A 24406-nucleotide genomic window follows, 5' to 3' on the forward strand; every position below is an offset into this window, starting at 1 on the left:
AAGACATTCCTAAACATGACAGCTGAAAAATAAAAATGTTCCTCTTAACCTTTTTGGTACTTTCTGAAAATTCACACCACTGGTTTCAACTTCTACCAGAATTCCAGTGTTTTTGGCATATGTTTTAGTATACATTTTATAAAAGCCAACCCATAGAAGCATGTACCATACACATGGGTTTATAAGCTTTATATTTAAATGCCATTTTGCTGAAGAGCATCTAATAGCTGAAAAAATGTTAATATCAGCCACATAAACTTCCTTTCCCCCCCCCTCAGAAATTATTTTTATCTTTATTTATGGAAAGAACAAGACTTATAAAACATAAAAATAAACAGTTTTTATCAGTTCACAACATTGCCAATGACTTGGTGACTATATGGGTTCAGAAAATCAGAAATAAGCATTTAAATAACATTATAACATTCATTATGTTTTTTAAAAAATCATGGAATCTGAAGACGACTAAATTATAATTTCTGTGGATAAATTAATAATAAAATAAAAGGCTGATAAACCACTTGAGCAAAAGATACAAACTGGTATAACTTTTGGAATCTTCATGAAAAATTACAAAATTCACAAAAACTGAATTTCATGTATGTACTGTAAATAAATATACTGTAAAACTAAACTTAGAGTAAAATGAATGATAATGTAAAACTAGAATAGTTTTTTGTAAACATTATGAAAAAATCATTAATATTAGCAGATATGATAATCACATTATTTTTACTTAAAAAAGGATGCATCGTAAAGTCATGTAAACTTCAAAAATTTATAATAAAAGAAGCAGTTCTCAGAATTTTGGTTTGTACAAATAATGATCAGAAGGATATTGGATTTTGTTTCCACATATTAAAAAAAAAAAAAAAAATAGTGAAAAGTAACTGAAAAAGGGTGCTTACATGTCATACTGAGACATTTTATGCAAATCAGGCAAACAGACAATGAAACAGATCACAATAAAATGAGATGGTACATTTATTTTAAAGTAAAAGATGTTCAACATGACCACCAGCACAATGTATTAGGCAAGTGAAGCATGCCACTATGCTTATTACTGTTGAATGCAGCATCTCAGCATCAGTGCTACCTATGGTCCGTCGAATGGCATTACTCAGTTATACAAAAGCGACAGGGAAGCAGCAGTACACAAGGTACTTAGTATCCCTACAAGCAAAAATCTGCCTGGGTCAAGTTTCGCGATTGTGAAGGCCTTTTACAACCTCAACTTTTAGCTTGGTCTTCAGTGAAAGTTTTCAACAGGAAAGTCTTGACCCACGTGCAATGTGAGGCATGAAGGTGACGCCAAGTAACATGTCTTTCCTGCAATGCAGGCACAACGTAGTCACAAAAAAGCATAGCATACCATTCTGCAATTCTAGATCTTCCAGTCAGATACATGACAACATTCTTCAAAAAAGAAAGGGTGCAAAATGAAAGATGTGATAAAACCACACCAAATAGTCACATGAGGAGAATGCAGTGGCTTGATCAAGTAGTCATGAGGGTTTGATGTTGCCCAGACACGTCTGTTTTACATATTGACATCACTCTGCAGAAAAAATTAGGCTTCATCTATCCACATGATGTTCACCAACCACTGTGGGTAACGTTCTATTTGTGCCAGTATGTAGCAGTTTTGTCTTTCATCTGTATCTGCTGGAAATAACTGATGAAATATTTGTATTTTATATGGACACAGATTCAAGATTCTGCACAGAATATGTTGAAGTGACAATTCTGGAATACCTGTTATTCTCCCAGCTTGCTACTTCCTGTTGATGTTTTGAACAACATGGATGTGGTCCATGCTCAAGGATGGTCTGCTATTTTGTGGGCAATTCTCCAAACTTTCAATTTTCTCAGAAAACCATACTTTTGTGCCTTCAGTCCTATTTCCGTGCAAAATTTTGAATGCAATACATGTGGATTCACCATTCTTATCGAAAAGCTTAACCACTGCTCAATCTGGTAAAGGTAGCATGCTGCCTGCATTGAATGATGAATCCAATTTCCAGCCAAGTGTTTTATAGCTAATCTGATTTCCATAATATGTCTCACTATGATGTGTGTGCACACTCTTTTGGTTACATTTTCAATCTTTATATATATATATAGTTATACACATGGAAAAGAAATACAGTATCCCTCTGATCATACTGGCACAAACTGAATTTTTTTTTAAATATTACTTCTTTTATTATGAATTTTTGAAGTTAGTGCAAATTTATGGCACGCTCTGTATAAAAAAAAAAAAAAAAAAGGAACTGATTAATGACAAAGGAAAAAAATATACCTTAGATGCAACTAAAGCGGCTAATTGTCTGCTACTAAAAACTTCATTTTCAGATAATGTTTCACTGAAAAAGAAGAAATTGATATGATGAAATCTAGAAGGCATTTAACAAAATTAATATGCTTGCATAAGAATGAGATTTTCAACAACAAATAAATGTACATCAAAATCTAAAAAGGGACATAGAATTTCGAAAAATAAACAGTACATGGTTCAGAATAAAGTTAATTATTTTTAATCCTGCCCATTTTAAATAATTGTGTACATTTACAATCTATTATACAGCCAAAAGTCTTTAATCCGAAATCGTCGGGGCTTCAGCGGTTCCGGATTATCGGTTTTTCCAGATTACGGATCATCAATTTAAATCTCGTAAGATGGCAAGCAGAAATTATCAAATTAAAAATATGAAACCGTAATTTATGAAATAAAGAGCAATTATGATCTAAAGGGTATCAAAATTTACAAAAAAAAAAAGCTTAATATTTATTTGTTTACTTTATTAAACATTTTTTTCAACACGCGCATGCGTAAAGCTACATTACACATAGTCAAAATTAGAAAATTGCCACCAGAAAACTATTTGATGTGTATTTATGATATTTATAATGACAAGGAATTTGATTTAAATCATATCAAAGATGGAGTACATCGAGACGAAATACTACATTTAGTAAGGAATTATAAGCCGAATAAAATAAAAACATCTGCCCAAAAGATAAGGATAGTGCTGACAGATCAATTTCCAGTTCATTGCACGCCACAACATTCCCCCCCCCCCTCCCGCAGAGCAGCGTGAAATTGATAAACAGATTTCAGAATGGTTAGAGAAACAAAGTATATGCCTTTATCCATTTTTTACAGCAATTCCACTTTTTGTTTGATGGACATCGAAACATGCTTTCGCTTTGTAGATTCTTTGGCAGCTCCAGAATCGGAAATTTTTTTTGACATAATCGAAAGTTCAAGCTTACTTTTATAGAATTGCTCCAACAGTCTGCAAAAAATAATAAGCCGGATCCAATTCGAAGATTAAGGAACAATGCAATCTGCAACATTAACTGAAATACATAATTAGATAATTTAACTTAGCTTATACCATCCATTATACATTAAACGCGCATGCGTAAACACATATGCACATGCATTTAGCATTATGCGTTTCGCATTATGCATTTACGCATGCGCAGAAAGTTTGTAGCTTATTATAGATCATTCCAGATTATGGACGTTTGAATTAAAGACTTTTGACTGTACATCATATGCGTATTCTGTAATTTATACATTGGATATGTGTCAAAATTTTCAATCAAATGTAATTATACATATTTCGGAAATATTTTTCCTATGTTAGTAGCAAGACAATATAAAAGTATCCAATATTTCATCAAGTAAAAGATAATGGCATTAAAAATGGACAAGAAAAAGAAAAGCAAAGGAGCAAAGTCCAAAAAGAGCATATCAGGCAGTTTCTCTTGTACACAAAGCAACAGTGAGTGAGTGAGTGAGTGATTATGGCGCAAAAACCAGAGATGATTATGACGCGCCAAACAAAAGATGAGATGATTACAATTGATGACATGAAAATTCAATAAAGAAAAACAAGTAGATAAATGTACCAAATCCAGAGGATGAAGTCATATAAAAACAAGTTAAAAGCACATATTAACATTCAAGACACAGTCTTCAAAACAAATTACATTTGGTAATAAAAGCCAATCTCTTTTAAATAATAAAATAAATTAGAATTGACCTCTCTTCCGATTAAACGGTCGAGAGGTAAGTCACAGCTATTAAAATATTTCTGGCGAAGACTATTAAAACATTGACACTCAATTAAAATATGACGAACAGATAAACAAACATTACAATTAAAACAAACAGGCTCATTTTCAGCTTTAAGAAGATAGCTATGTGTGACTCTGGTATGACCAATTCTGAGTCGAGTCAAAAGAACGTCCTCTTTACGATTTCCAGCAAAATCCCAATGCTCAATTCTAGGTTTGATGTTTCTCAACTTGTTGTGATGCTGAACATCCCAAATTTGCTGCCATTTTTTTCGTATCTTTCCCTTGATGACACAGCAGATGTCTCTAAAAGGGATAAGGCGACTGGACAGTTCGACAGCAGATTTTGCCGCGCTGTCTGCAAGCTCGTTTCCCTTTATTCCCGTATGCCCGGGAACCCAGCAGTACAGGATTTCATATCCTCGTATCATTAAATTTCTATGAATTTTGAGAACATCCACTACCACAGGATTCTGAGCGTTGGGAAAAGCTTCCAAGGATTTAAGAGCACTATACGAGTCTGTGTAAACTATGAACTTTTTGTGGCAGAGCTTTGGGATGTACAAAAGGGCATAATATATTGCAGTTAGTTCAGATGTTAGGACAGAGAAAGCATGGTGCAGGCATCTGCCCTCTATGTAATTTTCAAATACAAAAGCCATCCCGACATGATCATTTGACTTTGATCCATCTGTGTATATCGAATAATAACTGCTATATTTGTGCCTGTGCTCAGCGAAAAGTTGTCTGTAAACGATCTCGTTAGTGCTCGCCTTTACGTGATGTTTAAAAACATCAAGAAGCTGGATCCGTGAATTTTCCCAAGGTGGAATTTCAAAATTCTGTACTGCTTGGGGGTGCATATCAGAGAGGGAGAGTTCCTCAATGACAGGGCGAACTCTTAAAGGGAAAGTAGGAACACAGGATGGACGTGTTTCAAATAATGTGTTACACTCATTATCAAGTAAGCACAGCTTATTGGGATGTTCAGGTTGAGATAGAGTATTAAAATATTGCAAAAGGGACAATTGCTCACGCCTCAGATGAAGTGATGGTTCGTTACAGTCAACATATAGGCTCTGCACAGGAGAAGTCCTGAAAGCTCCTGAACAAATCCGCAGACCTTGATGGTGAACAGGATCCAGTTTTAACAAAACAGATGAGCGAGCGGATCCATAAACAACTGAGCCATAGTCCAGTTTAGAGCGGATAAGCGCTCTGTAAATGCGAAGCATGGAGCAACGCTCTGCACCCCAGGAGGTGTTCGCCAACACTTTTAAAATATTTAGTGTTTTTAGACACTTCTTTCTCAGGTTTAAAACATGAGAAAGGAAAGTCAATTTTCGGTCGAACGTCACTCCTAAAAATTTTACTTCGGGCGTAACTGGAATAATTGTACCATTCAAATATAACTCAGGTTCAGGATGGAGACCACGCTTCCTACAAAAGTGAACACACACAGTTTTCTGTTTCGAAAATGTAAATCCCTGTTTGTCTGACCATTCTTGGATCTTATTCAGAGCCATCTGCAGTTGCCGCTCTACATATCTCATGTCTGCTCCTCGACAGCTAATCTGCAGATCATCAACATATAGAGATCCCAAGATGGTGGGAGGAAGTTCTTTTAGTACAGAGTTTATTTTTAAACTAAACAGGGTTACACTAAGCACACAGCCTTGAGGCACACCCTCTTCCTGTTGAAAAACATCCGAAAAAACAAAGCCAATCCTTACTTGAAAAGTTCTAGCGTTCAAGAAATTCTGTATGAAAATTGGTAGGTTGCCGCGCAAGCCACTCTCGTGAAGATCCCGGAGTATACCGTATCTCCATGCCTTATCATAAGCTTTCTCAATGTCGAAGAATATTGAGACAAGGTGACTTCTTCTGACAAAGGCTTTTCGAATAGATGTCTCTAATAGAAGCATATTGTCTACGGTCGTTCTCCCCTTTCGAAAACCGCTCTGATAAGGCGATATAATATTATTCTTTTCCAAGAAGTAGACTAGGCGGCTGTTTACCATCTTTTCAAACAGTTTGCAAACACAACTGGTAAGGGCAATTGGCCGATAGTTCGAGGGATTCCTCGGGTCTTTCCCTGGCTTCGCAATAGGAATGACAATAGCTCTCCTCCATGCACTGGGAAATGTACGCTCCTTCCACACTCTATTGTAAAGTGTGAGAAGGGCACTCAGTGACTTATAGGACACATGCTTTAGCATTTCATAATACACGCCATCCAGACCCGGACAAGACCTATGTGTCTGCAACAGAGCTCTCTTTAGTTCAACCATAGTAAAGTCTCTATTGTACGGCTCAAAGTTGGAAGAGTTGAAAGCGATGGGATTTTTTTCAGAGCGTTGCTTGATAGAAAGAAATGCAGGTGAGTAATTTCGGCTGGAAGAAACGGCAGCAAATGTCTCACCAAATGTATTTGCAATTTCTTCTATGGAGCTAATCACTCGGCCATCTTTTTCCAGAAAGGAAAGTGAGTGGTCTTTATACATTCCGCATGCTTTTCGAACTCTTTCCCAAACCCGCTTACTAGGCGTAGAGGATGTTATTGAGGACACATATGAAATCCAGGAATCCCTCTGGCTCTGCCTTCTTACTTTCCGTGCATTTGCTCTGGCTCTTTTAAAAGCTATGAGGTTTCGCAGAGTAGGATATCTACGAAAAATACCCCATGCTTTTTTCTGTTTTTTCAGTGCTTCATGACAGTCGCGATTCCACCACGGTTTCGAATATTTTAGTAGTTTTCCTGATGTTCTAGGAATGGAGAGCATAGCTGCCTGAATAATAGTATTAGTAACAGCTTCAACAGCGTCATCGATATGCACACCTTCTACCATTTGATGTGTGAGCTCTGCAATGGAAGAGAAGAGTTCCCAGTCTGCCCTGTCCAGGATAAAACGAGGGAGTCTCGTCATGGGATTTGCTTCTCTTCGTGCAAGAGACACAAAAATAGGATAATGATCGCTGTTGTACAGGTCATTTCCGACACTAAAAGTGCAAAATGGCAACAGAGATGGTGAACAGATGGCAAGGTCGAGAGCATGGAATGTCTTTGTAGGCTCATGGAAGTAAGTATCCTGCCCATTATTCAGGAGACAAAGGCTATGATCTTCGATCATCTGCTCAATTTGTCTCCCTCGGCAATTTGTATCTTTACTACCCCAGAGCGGACTATGGCCGTTAAAATCTCCTATTATGATGAAAGGCTCAGGCAGCTGCTCTAAAAGACCATTTAAATCTTGCTGATCAATATGCTCATTTGGAGGCAAATACAGAGAAACGACTGTAACAACAATATCAAAATTTGTTTGATTAGCGACAACTTGGAGGGATGTCGTCAAAGAAAGCACATTTGAGGGATAATCCAGTGAGGTGAGGAGACCTACACCTCCACTGGCACGTTCACCTGCAATGTTATCTTTCCTGACGAAAGAAAACCTCCGAAGTTTTGCCTGTTGTTCTGGTTTTAGATTTGTTTCCTGTATTGCGAAGCATACAGGATGATAAGCATTGATTATGGCTTTGATGTCGAGCAAATTTCGGTGGAAACCGCGACAGTTCCATGAGACGAGGGTGGCCATTATGATTGATGTTTGTTGTTCCTGTGTTCCTTTTTAGTTTTGCGCGGAAGCAGATGATCGGGAACTTCTAGACCGTCTTCCACTTCCATACTGTCTGAATCTGCAGATTCAGAAATAATTTTATTTGCAGAACTATTGCTGGGACTTCTATTTTTGGTTTCTATTATTGGAGGCACAGTTTTGGGTTTGCTCGGGATTGCTATTTCTTTATTTTGTATGGTATGTGTTGGATTTTCTTTGTTCTTGCTTGCAGGCTGCTGGTTTTTATTTGGTGGAGTCTGTGTACTTATGGAAGTTTGGGTGGCTATTGTGCGGGTTGATTTCACGGCATTGGCATATGATTTGTTCGATATAGGCTGTGTGCTTTGAACTTGTCTTCTGGCTTCGGAATACGAAATGTTCCTGGTAACTTTTATGGTCTGCACATCCTTTTCTAATTTCCATTTCGGACAGGAACGAGAAAATGCTGGATGGTTGCCCTTGCAATTTATACACAGTGCTGCAGCGGTGCAATTTTCGCTATCGTGGCCAACCGACGAGCATCGAGCGCACGTCAGGGTCCCACGACAGGACATCTTGGAATGGCCAAAACGCTGGCACTGGAAACATCGCATAGGGTTTGGAATGTATGGACGTACAGGACAATTGAGGTATCCAGCCTTAATATTCTTAGGCAGATCAGGCGATTTGAAGGTCAGGATCACGTGTTTGGTGTCAATCAACTGACCTTCCTTACGCATCTTGATCCGCCTAGCGCCACAGACATTTTGGTCAGCTAACTCGGAAACGAACTCTTCTTCTGAAACAGAGAGAAGGTCGATTTCCGAGATAACACCTCTACAAAAATTCAGAGTTTTATGCGCTGACACAGTTATAGCTACATTTCCAAGTTTGGTTTGTGACAAAAGGGAAGCAGATTGTGTTGGCGAAACAGTATCTATAAGCAGGTCTCCAGAACGGAGACGCTTAATATTCTTTGGCTGACCTATGCATGAGTTAATGTATTTGCTTACTAGAAAAGGAGACATCTTTTGCAGTTCACCAGAAGGACAAGAGACAACTAGGAAGCGCGGATTTTCAGTAGTTTCCTTTGCATTTACATCAGTACGGGTTTTCTTACTAATAGGTTTCTCAATTATTTCTATATCTTGTTTAATTTCGTTTGGGTCAGGTTTTTTTAGTATGAAAATTGAAGCCATGTTTAAAAGAGAAAAAATTCGGGTCCGACAGCCCCGCCCACCACGGAGCCCAACAAGGGAACACAGATTCCTGTGTTAGGGCTAGCCGGACCTATACGCAAACTGAAGCCCCACAGTCGGCTTTCCCGAAAGCAGGTACTCCCGAGAGCTTGACCCCAAGCCACTGACACAAGGACTAGTGACCAGCCGATTGACACCCGTGAGGACGACTAAGGTGCCTCCCGTTTAGCTGAAGCAGAGGCCAAAGCAGTGTGTTGGGGACAGTACCTCGCCCCTCAACTACCAGGACCCTCCTTTCCAGCGACACGGGTCTCCACGCACGGCAAACACGTGGGCAGTTTTCTCCCCACTTGAAAACTAGAAACAAGGTCTGTTCCAGCCTCTCGTGACGAGCCCCAAACTCCGTAGAGAGAAACCACGAGGGAGAAGGGAAGGGAAAAAGTTCCAGCCAAGAGGAGAGGAGACGGAAAAGAGGATAGATCACTGGGGCTCCAGGATCGTGACACCCGTCTCATCAAGAAGATGATCCCCTGAAGGGCACAAAGCAACAGAAACACATCAAAAGATGTATGGTATATCTAACAATGATGCTGTATCAGAATATACATGCTGATATTGGCTTAGGGTCTTACATAAAGGCAGCTTGAAGATCAATCAACCTTGGGAAGTGAAAGATAAGGATCTGGTAAAGATTACTGATGATAATAAAAAAACTAAAGACAAGAGAGTTTATACCTTGAGATTTGGAATAATTTTATATATCTATGTTCCACACAAATTATAGCAGTATGCACTGAATTTTTCCATGGTGGCTAGTGAGAAAATGTGAATTCAAGAATCTCAAACTTTGTAGACTAGGCAATTTTCTAGGACCTACAGCAAAGCAACCATCACACAAACAAAACATTCAGCCAAGTGCTTGATGGGTTTTCAGAGGAAGGACCTATTGAGAGGAGATACCACTGAACCACTTACCGAGTTTAAAAATAATTACCTTTGAATAAATTCTTCTGACACAAACTTCTTTTTTAACTATATTAATTAAACTTTTGCAAGCCAAGATTTCATAATACTGATGATTCTTCCCATAATCTGGAGCATCTTGATTTTATAATTTACTTATATAGTCAAATAATCAATGCTGAAAAGCAAAATCACTCACACAACGAGTTCTCACACGTTGATTCAAATATTAAATAAAAATTTTGTAATGAAATACTAACATTTTTTGAATAGCTTCTGATATTTCAGGCCAAAACACATCCACTATATTATTTAATTTTTTCAAAGCAAAATCATGCACTTCAGCTTGATTTTCATCCAGAAGTGCTAGTATTCCACCTGCAAAAAAATACGTAAATAAATAAAAACTCACAGTTTAAAAACTGCCAAGCATTATAAAAGATGGAAAATTTGAAATATAATAATTTTGCAAAACAAATATTTAAAATTTTTAATGAAATATGTTTAACTCATTAAGATTGTTTCTTTCTTCACACCAAAACAGGTAACACAAAATTTACTGCATTCATGTTTAATAATTTTATATACTATTTTTATATGCAGAAATGACATAAGATAATATTTCATAGTAAAACTAGAATAATTAAATTATTATATGAATGGAAAATAATGTATTTTAATTATAAAAATCTACACATTTAAAGAAAATAGGATTTATACATAAAATTCATTACAAGATATACAAAAGGATTCATAAAATTAGGAATCAAGTTTTTTAAATTTTAGTGTAAACTAACACTAAACTTTTATCAACCTTTTGAGGGAGTGTAATATAGCAGGCTTCTCGTGGTGCACCCTAGATAATGCTATACAGTGGAAACTCAAGATACGAGTTTATTTCATTCCAGCATTGAGCTCGTATAGCGAATTTCTCGATCTAGAAACAAACTTCCCCATTGAAATTAATGAAAATCCAGTTAATTCGTTCCATCTTCCCAAAAATATCAACAAAAAATTCAATTTTTCTAATAAGTAATACTGGTAAATAGTAAAACCACATAGTTTACCTTTATGATAGCTTCCAACACCAACCTTTTAACTGATTCTTGTTAATCAATGCCAACAACAGCTTCTCAACATCTTCTAGGAGTTTTGGATGGTGCTTGGAGGCAACGGCAACTCCTTTGGTTACATCAAGTTTCTTAACCTGCTTCTTTAGAGTAGTGCAAATCGTCGATGTTAAAAGGTCGTAAGTCTTCACCAATCCGTCACTCTTGCATCACGCTTGTTTATCTATGATTTCTTTCTTAATTTCAATGGCCATGGCTTTCTTATTTTTCTTTGCAGAACAATCTGAGGCAATATTATTCATGGGAGGCATCGTGAAATAATTATTTTCATGTTAAATGTATTGACTCACAAGCACACAAACACGTAGATCAAAGAACACCGAGTGATCTGATGAGAGGATTCCCCCGAGTCAAGCTGGATCGGGGAATGGCGCCACACATTCCAACAGCCTGGCTCGAATCAGTGCTCAAACTTTTTGCTATAATTTTCCTCGTATCTTGAATTTCTCCTATACAGAGGTGCTCGTATCTCGAGGTTCCACTGTATCTCCTACAGGTTTGGAAATCTCTCGTCTTATTTTTGATGAAGACTTCAAAAAATAATTCAAGTTGTCCTTTCCAGGACATTCAATGATTGAGAATTCTCCAATGGAATGACAGAGGAATTTCTCAGGAAAATGAACACAACTCCACACTATCTTAGGGTCACATGACACTGATTTTTTTTTTTTTTTTATGACAGTCGAAGCAAACTTTGAATATAGCAATTTAACTAAATGCAAATTCCCTGGTTTTTACTTAAAACTATTACCTAAAACTAGGCATAATGCCAGTGGTATTTTTAGTTGACATTAAGAACAATTTAATTTCTACGTTTGAAATCATTAGTGACCTTTCGTCCAATAGTAGAGCTGAGTTGGTCCAAGTCAATGTTTGGATTTATCAGAACCATTTTAAAATTTTTAGCTGTTATAGCCCAAGCAGTTCTCAGTTAAATTTTGATAACATTCAATTTTCTAATAAAACAATTTTACGTGGATGCACATAGTCTACACTGGAATTATAGACACACAAACAGTGCAGAAAAAGCTATGGAGGACCCCTTGGATTTCATTATTCTCGAACTGATCTACAGAAATTCTAACAGTCCTACTTACCTCTACTAGTTTTAGTTTAGTTTAGTGACGGAGGACGTGGGCACCATCCCTTTACCGTTTTGGGTTATTGGTAATAGCACCACGTCCACCCTTATCCAGAGACTAGTGGGACTAGTTTATACATTACAGTACTTACGATATCATGCTATATAAATAAGCCATACAATATCCTACATATGCATGATACAGTATATAATGAAACAGGATTATCAGAACATAATGCTAGTGCGTATACAGTTAAAATGCAAAAGGCTTTATACTAAGTATCAATTAAGTTGTATGATTAAATATTGTATTATACATACATAATAATGGAAGTGGTTCTAGCCCTGATTTAACTTTTGGCTTCAAGTGACTTAGCAGATGAGGCGTGGTGGTTTGGGTTATTGGCGCATAACCAGAAAGGTTATATGCGCCAATAGCAGATGAGGCGAACAGAGAAATAATTTATGATCCTGGCTCTAGCCATCACATTACTGTTACTTCATTCCTAGTTAAGGGGAAAACCTCTAAATGACAGCATTATTAAAGATTCAATATAAGAAATTAGCTGAATATAAACGAGAAATCAACATTAGTAAAAATTGTGCTTGGGAACAACAATGTGACACTTTGAATATTCATCAACCTTTTGGCATTCCTTACTATATTGCTGTTAATAAATATAAACCAGCTTTGCAAATTGCCTCTTTGAAATACCAAGATGGATCTTATACCAAGAATATAGACGAAACAGTAAATTACCTCCTACAATATCATTTTCCTTGTGATACTACTTACGGTGATCTATCATGTCATTATCAAGTTTTATCAGATTGTCAGATGCCTCCAGAGACCGTAAATGACTATGATTTTACTTTGGATAAAGTGGAACTTACTCTTAAAAAGTTAAACAAAGATATAGCTTCTGGTAAAGATGGCCTGACATTGGATATTATTTTAGAAATATTTGAATGTAATAAAAAGTTCTTTGTAGCTATTTCGAATGAATGTCTTCGGAGGTGAATTTTTCCTGAATGTTGGAAAGAGTCTTATTTGGTTTTGTTCAACAAAGAAAGAAAGAATAAAGATCCTTCCTCTTTTCGGTCGCTTTACTGCCTTCCTGGGGCAAGGTGCTGAATAAACTCATGGCACAATGGTTACAATATTATTTATTATCATATAATCTTTTAAATAAAAATCAATTTGGTTTTATGCTGGGCAAAAGAACTACCCAGGCTATAGATAATTTAATTTCTGACATCCTTCGAAATAGAAGGAATGGTAAACATACTGCAATTTTATCCTTAGATGCAAAGAGCGCTCTCAAAAATGTTTGGTGGCCAATTTTATTAAAGCAATTAAATTATGAAATGTCCAAGAAATATCTTCTTTTAATAATAAGTGATTTTCTGAATGAAAGAAAAGTTTCCTTATGTCATGGTAATAAGTGGCTTCACAGAAATTTCCAAAGGGGTTGTCCCCAAGGCTTAATATCTGGTCCACTTTTGTGGAATATTATTGCTAATATAGCTTTAAACATAACCTTACCACAAAATGTTAGTATACTAGCTTATGCTGACAATTTTGTTTTACTGGCCAAGGGAAGTGGTCGTCATACTACAGTCAAATACCGAAATCCGCCGACTTGAAATCCGCACTGCCTCTCAAAATATAAACATTTAGTTTATGGGTTCCGGAAACCGCAACATGGAGTACGAAATATTGAAGAAAAAATACTTACTGGTTAATGATGTCATAATTACTGAATAATAATGAGTCGTAATGGAAATACAAAATTATTGACATCATGATAAGAGTTTTTTCCCCCTCCAATCTGCATCTAGGTAAAAAAGCAGACGATTAACTCAACTCTTCTTTCAAGTTCACGCTTCACGTTGTACTTTCCGAGCTTTGTTATTTCACGAGATTGTTTAGTGATGTCATTTTTTTTATTCGGATAATTTGTGAATAAATGAAAAATATTTTAAATTTCAGTCCTTTTTAATACAATGACAGATAAGAAACGCGCTCGTGATTTTACTGCTTGCAACGTCGAAAAACGTAAACACGTTGCATTGACGGTAATGAAAAAAGTGGAAATTCTGCTAAAGATGAAAGTAGGTGCCACTGTTCGGTTTATATCAGAATCATATGGAATTGTCACACGGACTGTGTATGATATACGGAACAATAAAGAAAAGCTGTTGAAATTTTACAGCAACAGTGATTCTAACCCCGGAATCTGAAAGCAGAAATCTTTATATGAGGCAAAATCGGCAAACCTCGATGCTGTCTTGTACGAGTGGTTCCGGCAGCAGCGGAGTGATGGGGTACCTATTTCAGGACTACTCCTGAGAGAAAAGGGGAAGCAGATTCATGCTGATTTAAGAATAGAGGAGCCTAATGGAAATGAACAATATAATATAATCAGTTTATATATGTAATAATAATTAAATGCATATAATTAATTATTGTATTAATGTATGTAATAATAATTAAATGTATGTAATACACCTCATTTATTTTGCACTTTTAGTCGGAATATTATCTTTTCTGTCTCGAAATCCGCAAAATCCTAAAATCTGCACAACCTCGGGTCTCAAGCGTTGCGGATTTCTGGACTTCTACTGTATTCAAAAAGCTTTCAGTTAAGCCACTCAAGAATTGGAGAAGTGGTCTTTCCATGTTAAGGGGTATCAGCAACCGCTATCCCGACAAAGTTAAATTGGCCATTTTCGATGTACCTTTTCTCAAAATCTGCTGTAGATACACACTTGAAATTTTTTGTCTAATTAAAGTTGACCTATCTGATTATACTGAAGTGAACTTTTGAAACATTTTGAGTTTTAGAGTAATTTACAGAATATTTTTTTAGGCATAGTAAAATTTAGCATTTTTCTCACACAAAAAAAAAAAAAAAAAAATTTTAATTTTTTCTTAGTTTATCACAAAAAGCTTATTTCAGTAAATATTAGGAAACTAATAAATAAGCCATAAAAATTTTAGATACCTGTCAGCAGTAGTTCCTGAAAAAGGTACATCGAGTATATAAAAATCACGTTTGGAGAAAAACGCATTTTCATGTAAAAATCCTCATTTATCCAAGCATTCGATGACAAATTAAAACTATATTTTTTACAGTTCTAATTTTCATAGAGATTAAAGAATGGTATTTTTAGAAAGATAAAAGTGCAGAGAATTTTAAAATGCAAAGATACGAAATAACCATTTTTTGAAGATTTGGGGGTTCCAACACCCCTTAACTCAAATTTGATCCAAAGAAGAGCTTTTTTTTAAGTATTACCAATACTAGATCTATACATCCTAGGTGCAAACTATATGGACAACTAATTAGTTTCTAAAACAATCAAATATTTGGACATTACGATCAATGAAAAGTGCATCCATATTTTTAATAGACTTAAATAAATCTCCAAGGTAAAATTCTTACCAGTTTATATAAAAGAGTTAGTGAGAGAAAGATCTTGTATGCATGTGATGCATGGTGGACTGAAACGGTCTGAATGCATAACAAAATTTTGCAAATTCAAAGAATCGCATTATTGGGCATTACTAAGTGTTTTAGAACTGTTTCCACAGTAGCTCCTTCAGATTTTGGCTGGATGTCCTCCGGTCAATATTTTAACGGAAAAAGAATATACTATCTTTAAATTAAAAGCTGGTAATAAAACTGTCGATTGTTTCAGTGCACAATGACAAGTTTGTGAAATTCTCAGATTTTTTTCAAGTGAAAATACATCGATGTGTATGGATAGCCAAAAATCACCAATGGGTACCATAAATATATTTTTACCCTACTTTCTTTTTATACAACTAAATTGTTTGTTAACCTGACTCTTAACAAAATTCTTAATCAGGATATGATTCAACGTGCTATCGATAAGAGACAAGAAGAAGGAGACAACTTTCATTCCCAATTTTCCAAGAAAGCAGTAGCTCTATTTAGACATCTGACCAGACATGACTGTTTGTGAGACCACTTCTACAGAATTGGAGTGGTGGATTCCCCAAAATGTATTTTGTGTGACTCCAATCAGCCTATGATTTTTGAACATTTAAATAATTGCATTGCACTTTCATAGTATGAGGGCATTGTTATAAAGTACTGGAGAGCCCGTGAACTTAAGGCTTAAGCATCAATTTATAATCTTGGAAAACATCTCAAAAGGTTTATTTTTTTTTTTTAATAATGTCAAACATAAGCACATTATTAAAAAAAATAAATAAACCTTTTGAGATGTTTTACCATTATGTTTAATAATAACCATAAATGTTTTAATAACATCTTTAAGGTCAAGTTCTATTACTTACAGGCTGAAAAAATATGCGCCTAAAGATATATTCTTGCAAACTGATCGAAACTATACATGATATATATATATCTATATAAAAAATAATTATATATATAAAAAATTATTATTTATGTAGTACTGTGTTACAATATTTCGTGGAGCTACAGCTCCTGGTAACTTTTTAGCAAGTTCGCTGCAATGTTTCTACCTACTACTATTCTATATAAAAAATAAATATACCTTATATAATACCATACAAAAATTATATAATTTTGCATTTTGATAGTAACACTGGCAGTATGAAAGAATGCATAAATACAATACACACATTAAATAATGTTAAGTTAGAAATACAGCTGCAAGTTTAATCAGATCACGTGTTAGCATTACGGCCTAAGAAAGCCAAATATTATTACAGTAAAATCAATTTTTCAATTTGAAGAACAATATATAACACCATCACCAGGCTCAATTTACAGCTCTTGCCTGTGAGCTATAAGCAGATGCTTCCAGAATATTTATGTAATCGTTCTACTGCGAGACCAGGAAAGCTAGATGTTTTCTGTATGTTTTTGATGTATGCAGTCACTTTCTCTGCTTTCCATAGTCAACAACAAAAATACTAAGTTAAAATTGCATCTCATCCATCTCACAATCCTTCTGCTATGAATCTGCAATCAGCTATTAAAAATTCAGTACCACTTCGCTAATGACATAAACTTGAGCACATTACTCTTATTTGAAACACACACACAAGTTTCGAACTTTAGGTTTTCTGCCACTCAGTGCAATCTCTGCCTCCCAATTTCTACAAAATTTTGTATAAAATATTTTAAACTTGTATTGGAAGAAGCTACTGATAATTTTCAAATTAATATTTAAAAATGCTGATGGTAAATTGACATGGTACCAAAACTGTTTACTATTTACCACTTCCCTCTACAGTATACAATAATATACACCATTAATTTCAAAAATATAGTCCGATTTTTTACTCATTCTGAATTATAATGATTTAATTAGAACATTTCAAATGATTGGATTTATAAATTTAAAATCCTTTTAATAATTTCAGATCTTTTTAAATGTATACATTTAAATATCAAAGTTCTTACAATTAAATTTTATGCATGTAACACATACTGAGATTTAAAGGCTGTACAGTTAAATATGTTTAGAAGCATTTATTATTTTTCACACAGCATGCCCTATTTAATGCGATTACATTTCTCCATGCCTATTTTGTTAACACTATACATTAACGAAAATATATGTCAATACTATTACAGAGTTTTAACTGATTTAATATAAACATGCCAAAAACCATGGTACTTTCTGATTATCTATACCTTCCACCGAAAAGTCACAAACTCGTTTGCGTATCCGAATACATCACATTGAACAGCACCTACTGTAATATTTACTTGAAAATAAAAACAGCAAAGAGATATAAGTAACACTCAGCTAATGAAATGAAAACAATGGCTACAAAATAAATAATATAGTACAATGATTCTCAAGCTCCATGTGACCCTTTCACCACTGCTAGAGGATCCTGTCCCCTCCTTTCCAAAACTCAAAATAAAAAAATACATTTATTTAAATTTGGATTGTTTTTTAACGTTTTATAAAATAAAAACATAGAAAATGCTGATAAATACCAAAATTTGAATAGAAGTACTTTTTTTAATATTCATAAACAAATTAAATTCTCAACAGATAAATAACAGGCTTAACAAATATCTCCAAATAGAAAATAAGAGATTATATCCTGGTAGAGAACCCCTAATCTTTCTGAAGTACTAATGAGAAAGTGTCTATAAATTTTCTTAGTTTTGTGTTTTTCAAAATCAAATGCCATCTTCAAATTTTAAAAAATGTCAAGTAAAGTTATTATTTATTGACTAATGCCAGTCAAGTTACAGGAGTACAGGAATGAGAGGGACAAAACATCATTGAATAAGGGGGATAAGGGAAAAAAGAAAATAATAAACTTGAATGTTTAATTCTCATATTGTTTTTATTTAAGATACTACTCAAAATGGAAAAAAAAATTATTCACAATCATACTAGAACACTATAAATCTATCAAAATTACTAGATCTATCGCAAAAACAATAAGTCATGATGGCTAATCTTTGGAATATGGTAACAGGTAGTTTGGCGACATTTTGGAGGCGATAAAGGTTACTACCTAGGACTTTGGTAATAATGTGAGAAGTACTCAGTTCTGATTACGCATTATTTTGTGTGAGGGAAATGAGAGATCATGAGATATGTCATGTGACATTAATGGACGAATTACAGTTCTTTAATCGGAAAAGGGGGTAAAATTTGGAAAAATATCTGTAGTACTATATTATTTTGTATTAAGCTTCATTGTGTGTTGTGTGAAAGTGTTGATTAATTTTTGGATTGCATGGCGCTATCTAAAGTGAATTTTAAAATTTTAATGCGTTTATCTGATAATTCAAAAGAATTGGTTGAATGGTGTATGAGTGTAGGATTAATTGTGGATAAATATGAATGTCCAACATGTGGGAATGAAATGAGATTGTGTGAAAGGAAGGATATTACAGATAAGTTTGAATGGCGGTGCAAGAAATCTGGTGAAAATGGACATTTTGTGAAATGGAGTGTAAGGAAGGGTACGTGGTTTGCTGAAAGTCACTTGAGTATGGGGGAAATTTTATTAATTTCTTATTAGTGGGTGAATAGAATGCCAGTTGACTACTGGATTATTTAATCTATAAGAAAAGTTTATCCGCCACATAATCAAGATTCTGAAGAAGATTAGGTAAGTTAGTATTTTTAATTATTTGAGGATATTATTTTTATGCATTGTTCTAAATGTAAGGAGTAAATAAAGTAATATGGTATTATTGAAAAATTGTTATTAGCAATGATTTAGTTTAAAGTAATTAGGATTGTAAGCTAATTTTTATTAATTTAATGTATGTGCTTATTTATATTTTAAGTAGTGTTTTTTAATTTAATTATATTTTAATTAAATGATAGTTATTTTGTGAATTATATGTTTGTAGAAATTTGGTATACGTTTCAGTGGAAGTAAACGTGCATGGCAATAATTTAAGGGAACTACTCTGATATGCGCCCTCAAGTCGCCAAATTTCTCGCCAAATATCTTCACGCTGCCATATTACTATCTAAATTTTTTGTCTACATTTTGAACATTTAAGCCTAAAATGTCTCCAAAAACGCGGTTTTCGCACATGCAAAAACTACGTTTTGAACACACAATTTAGCTAAAAATCCGAAACAAAAACAAAAAAATTTAGATAGCAAAAACGTAAAGTTTCTAACCAAAAATATTTGACAAGAATCCATGTACACAGCGACATGTTTCAACTTAAAAAAACATCTACGAATTGCACAATGTAGGCAACGAACGAATCTACAAACTACACAGACCTCGCTTTAATAAATTAACATAACAACAATAAATTTCAAAGAATACCATGTACACAGCATCCTGTTTAAACTTAAAAAAAATTCTACGAATTGCACAATTTAGGCAAGGAAGGAATCTACGATCTACGCACTCCTCGCTTTAATAAAATAACATAACAACAATAAATTTCAAATAATACCATGTACACAACGTTCTGTTTCAACTTTAAAAAACACCTACGAATTGTACAGTCTAGACACCAAACAACAAAATAAACTAAAATAAATTTCAAAAAATTAAAAAAAACAACAATAATGACAGAAATCCATACTAAAGAACTAATGAACATAACATTCTACAAAATAAGAACAAGGATAAAATAAAATGCACTTACCATGAATTAATGCGTTTTCGAATAGCAGAAATATAAATTTCATACCGCCTTTAACATGCCGCCACGTAATCACTATCGTATTTACATGACAGCCAGACACACTATACAGAAAATTTATACTATGGTTCACAAATCCCTACTTCTATCATGCACTGCCATTAAAAATAATCTCCCAGACCCTCTTTCCACAGTTTCAAATACCCACTACCCCTCAACAGAATAGCCACTATCATATTTCCTTTTGCCGAACTTCAATTCAACAACTACCATTTTATCTTTCCCTCCCATCTTCTCAGACACAGAGGCGAACCAACGAGCTCCAGCGAAAGATTTTTCAACGTCAACATGGTTGCCATAGAACACGCAATCGCGCCAAAAACCAGTGCAGAACACATATCGCCACATTTGGTGAAATTAGGGCGTATATTAGAGTTGTACCAATTTAAGTATTTACAACCATTTTTAATGTTTGCGTTATGAATTTGTTGGTGACGTTTATAATAGATAATTTAGAGGTAAAAGTTTTTGGATATTTTATACGTGGAAATGTTCATCCTTGGAAAGGGTATATACTTTTTCGCGATCAGGTAATTTCATATATGTGCTTTTTAACGAGTTTAAAGATTCACAAAATTTTCCTGCAAATTTTTCTAATTTATGAGAAAATAGAAGTGTAGATGGATAAAGTTAAGAGTGTGTGCAATGCCATTTTTGTGCAATTCTGGGATTTTTTTTTAAGTAAAAATAAGTCGACGTGTACATGGTTTATGTGTACATGCGATTCTGAAAAATGCGGCAAGGAGTTTGCGATTCTGCACTTTTTCCGAATTTGGCAGTTAATATTTGTCATGATTAAGCAGTTTTGTTCCATAAAATTTCTAGCATAAGTGTAATTCGGATAGCAGATTGTTGGAAAAAGTGTTCAGTAAATAAAAAGAAAAGAAACATGTCTTTACTTCGTGAAGACAAAATGGCGGCGAAAAAAAAATAGAGGGTTGTTGTAGCAGAGTTGGTTGCCAAATTTTCACCAAAAAATCGAAAAGTTACCATAATCCAAACATTAACCGTCATCACAATGGCTCATATTAAATCAAAAGGTAGTTTTCCGTTTCGCCGGCGCAAATCTCGCCAAGCAGACTTTGTTGGCGACAACATACAGTATACACATAAAAAATGTTAATTCTAAGAATTTTTTTTTTTTATTTTGAAGGCATAAACATTTTAATATGGTTTAAAATTTTGTAAAAAGCCAATAAATAAAGACAATAAATTTGTAAAAAGACATTAATTTAAGAATTTACTATGATTTCATGGTTCAAAATCATGATTCGCCGGTTCGTATCACGTGACCCCAAGTGATCTCATCTCACGTAAACTACGCTACTAAAATCTAATTCGCTCAGTAATTATCTACATTAATTTCAAGTTAAATCTTAATTTGGAATACAAGTTTAAATGCAAGAATTATTTCAATTCGTACGAATAGCTTACTCAGAAATTATGTAAAACCGCAGTGCTTTACTTCGCAAGTGCATTCTTATTAGAATTGATGAATTTAACACTTGATTTCGCCTTCGGATGAGCAGTGTAATTGCGTTCTAATTGACTTATTACCGTGAATTGTCTTAGGGGATAAAATTTAAATATCGGGTAAAAATTCTATATGCCAGTATTGAAAGAAACAATCTGATAAGAAATGGCTTCAACTTGTTTTGAAACTGAGGCGTAAAAGGTTACCAGCGAAGATATTTCGTCTGGCATCAGTTAAACCATTATTGCCGACTTTATCGTTTGCGCCGGCAAAACGGAAAAGTACCAATCAAAATCTTAAGATTTCAGAATATATTTGTTTTTCTGAAAAATTTAAAACGCCATTTATACAATTTTTTTTAAAATTATTAATACCATTTTTATTGTTCTATTAACCCCTTGACATACAATGATGGCCAGGAGATGTCACCGATTTCATGTGCCACTAGAAACTTTGACATCTCCAAGACTTCAAGAACTGTCTTTGGTAAACGCTGCACAGTATATTATGATTGTTATATAGCAATATAAATCTGAAAATAAAACATTCTGTTCCTAAGCTTGCACATCAGTGCCCAAAGTTGAGCCAAATTAAATGGTATTATTCAGACTCATATTTCATTTGTATGTCAAGGGATTAACACTGGCTGCATCAGTGGCTAAGTAGTTAAGGTCACTGAATACTTTGAGTTTGACCCCTGTTTGATCAGAAGGAAATCAGCTGGCTGCATGATTATAACTCCTGGCTGCTTGATTTTCTCATAGGTAACATGAATACAAGTAAGTTTCCCTTAGAACAGTGATGACAACATTTTGAGGTACACATAACAAAATCCAGAAGAACCCTAGCTTAAATCTGGTGCATATCACATATAGAATCATCCGTTTGTTATCTGTTTATCCATCTGACAAGAATGCACCCAAGGTTGGAGCAGCATATGTTCACAATGATGACAGCACTGAAAGATATAAAATATTTCTGTATTATGCAACTTTTTGCTCTGTCGACAGCTCTGAAAATGCATGTCACCCAAAATAGGTTTGTCATCACTGCCTAGGAAACTCCTCTGAGAAAGCATCTCTCTCCTTTGGTTGATAGTCCTCATGCGCTTTGCCATAGTACAATAACCTGACCTCACCTATGAATATTAAATGTCAGTAAACGATTCAACTTTCTAAAGTCTCCTTTTAGTTGAAACTTTACAACATAATAAATGAAAAGGCCTTGTCTGATAAGGTAGAACAATTTTATTTACTTTATAAGTCAGAAAATACAAAAAAAAAAAAAAAAAAAAAACTTGAAAAATTTAATCACAGAATTCTTATTCCTTGTCCTACTTTATTAAATTAAAAAAAAAAAAAAAAAGAATTAAAATATTTTTCAAATATTCAGACACGATTTCAAAATAGCGTAAATATATTTCGTTACTGGTTTTCCGAGAAACAATTCAGTACTCAACAAACGATTTAAGCATTTGTTTTCGTCTGCAGAGAATTACTACAACTAGTTGATTCCTTTACATTTTAGCAATATGATACACTTATTATAGCAACGAAGATTAATTTTAAAGTTATGAAGTATCAGAGAGCTCTTCGGAGCTCTCCGATACTTCATAACTTCAAAATGATAGATTCAAAATTATACTTCGCGGAAAAAATATACATATCGACTCTTTTCAAAGTAGTCAATAAAAATAACATATTTTAGTTCAGTATGTAAATAGATAAAACATACCAGCAGATGTTATATTCATCTTTTAGCTTTACAATTTACAAATGTCAATTTAATTGGAAGTAACACAAAATTTCAGTCACCGCTTACTTTACTTCATTGACTTGCGATTTTTGGAAAACGTGTTGCCAGTCTTAAATTCACATAATTGAGCTCGTAACACGAATTCAGACTAGAGGCAAGCCACAGTATGATTCACCTCATGGCATGGGACAAAACTACAGATTTAGCACAGTTTTAAGCCTACAATTTCAATAATTTATTTAAAATAAAACCTCGTATGAAATATATCATGGTGAAAATAAAAGGATTATGTGCAAATGTTCGTAAGCTCGCTATGCGTAGCCTTAAGAAGATAGAGGATATATATAAAACTCTGAGTGCCTTTTCTTTCTTTTAGCGAAACCTTGAATACATACACGCACATATACGTATAAACTGCTTATCTGATTATATGTCTGTTTAAGATAAATTATAATTCATTTTTCGAGTTTATAGAAAATATCGGATAAGTTTCGGAGAACAGCCTTGGTTGCGCCAACTTGGCTCCTGATATGGGCGAAATTTCATTATGCCAACGGAAGTAAATATCGTGTGGGGAATAGGTGCTAAGGACAAAAGGAAAATACATGGGGAAAAACAGGATTAAGATGTGTTTATATTTGTTTGGTATCTGATTGTAATTTTGTTCTGCTTTGTTGCTAAATTAGCATTAAAAGCTATTGCTAAATTAGCATATCCGTTCAGGCTAATGGGTAAGTTTTTAATTTTAATTATTGAAATTAAAAAAGAGAACTGTAAAGAACTTAAATCAAAATGTTAACAACCAATTTCTATTGGTCTTTTATTTGTCACTGATATTTACTTCCGTTGGCATAATTCAACTGTAATTATGGAAGTCTGAGTTTTTATATTTACTTTGTCATGTGATTCGGCAATTTAAGTCTCCCGGTCACCTGCAGGCCAATTAGC

The 24406-nt window shown here is 34.4% G+C and overlaps 1 protein-coding gene across 1 annotated transcript in view; it reads right to left on the reverse strand.

The window, feature by feature from the left end:
* The window catches only part of Rpn2 (Regulatory particle non-ATPase 2), a 137046-nt gene extending 113480 nt beyond the window's left edge, over nt 1-23566 (reverse strand). The window contains exons 1-3 of the mRNA XM_035361533.2: nt 23438-23566; nt 10105-10222; nt 2303-2366 (exon numbers count right to left, since the gene is read on the reverse strand). Of these exons, the coding sequence (XP_035217424.1) occupies nt 2303-2366; nt 10105-10222; nt 23438-23456 (201 nt within the window). The 5' untranslated portion in view covers nt 23457-23566. The remainder of the gene's footprint in view (nt 1-2302; nt 2367-10104; nt 10223-23437) is intronic.
* Nucleotides 23567-24406: the final 840 nt, after the last annotated feature.

This window comes from Stegodyphus dumicola, chromosome 4 (genome assembly GCF_044657685.1).
Source record: "Stegodyphus dumicola isolate Sdum_Otavi_A_Nest chromosome 4, ASM4465768v1".
Classification (NCBI taxonomy): domain Eukaryota; kingdom Metazoa; phylum Arthropoda; class Arachnida; order Araneae; family Eresidae; genus Stegodyphus; species Stegodyphus dumicola.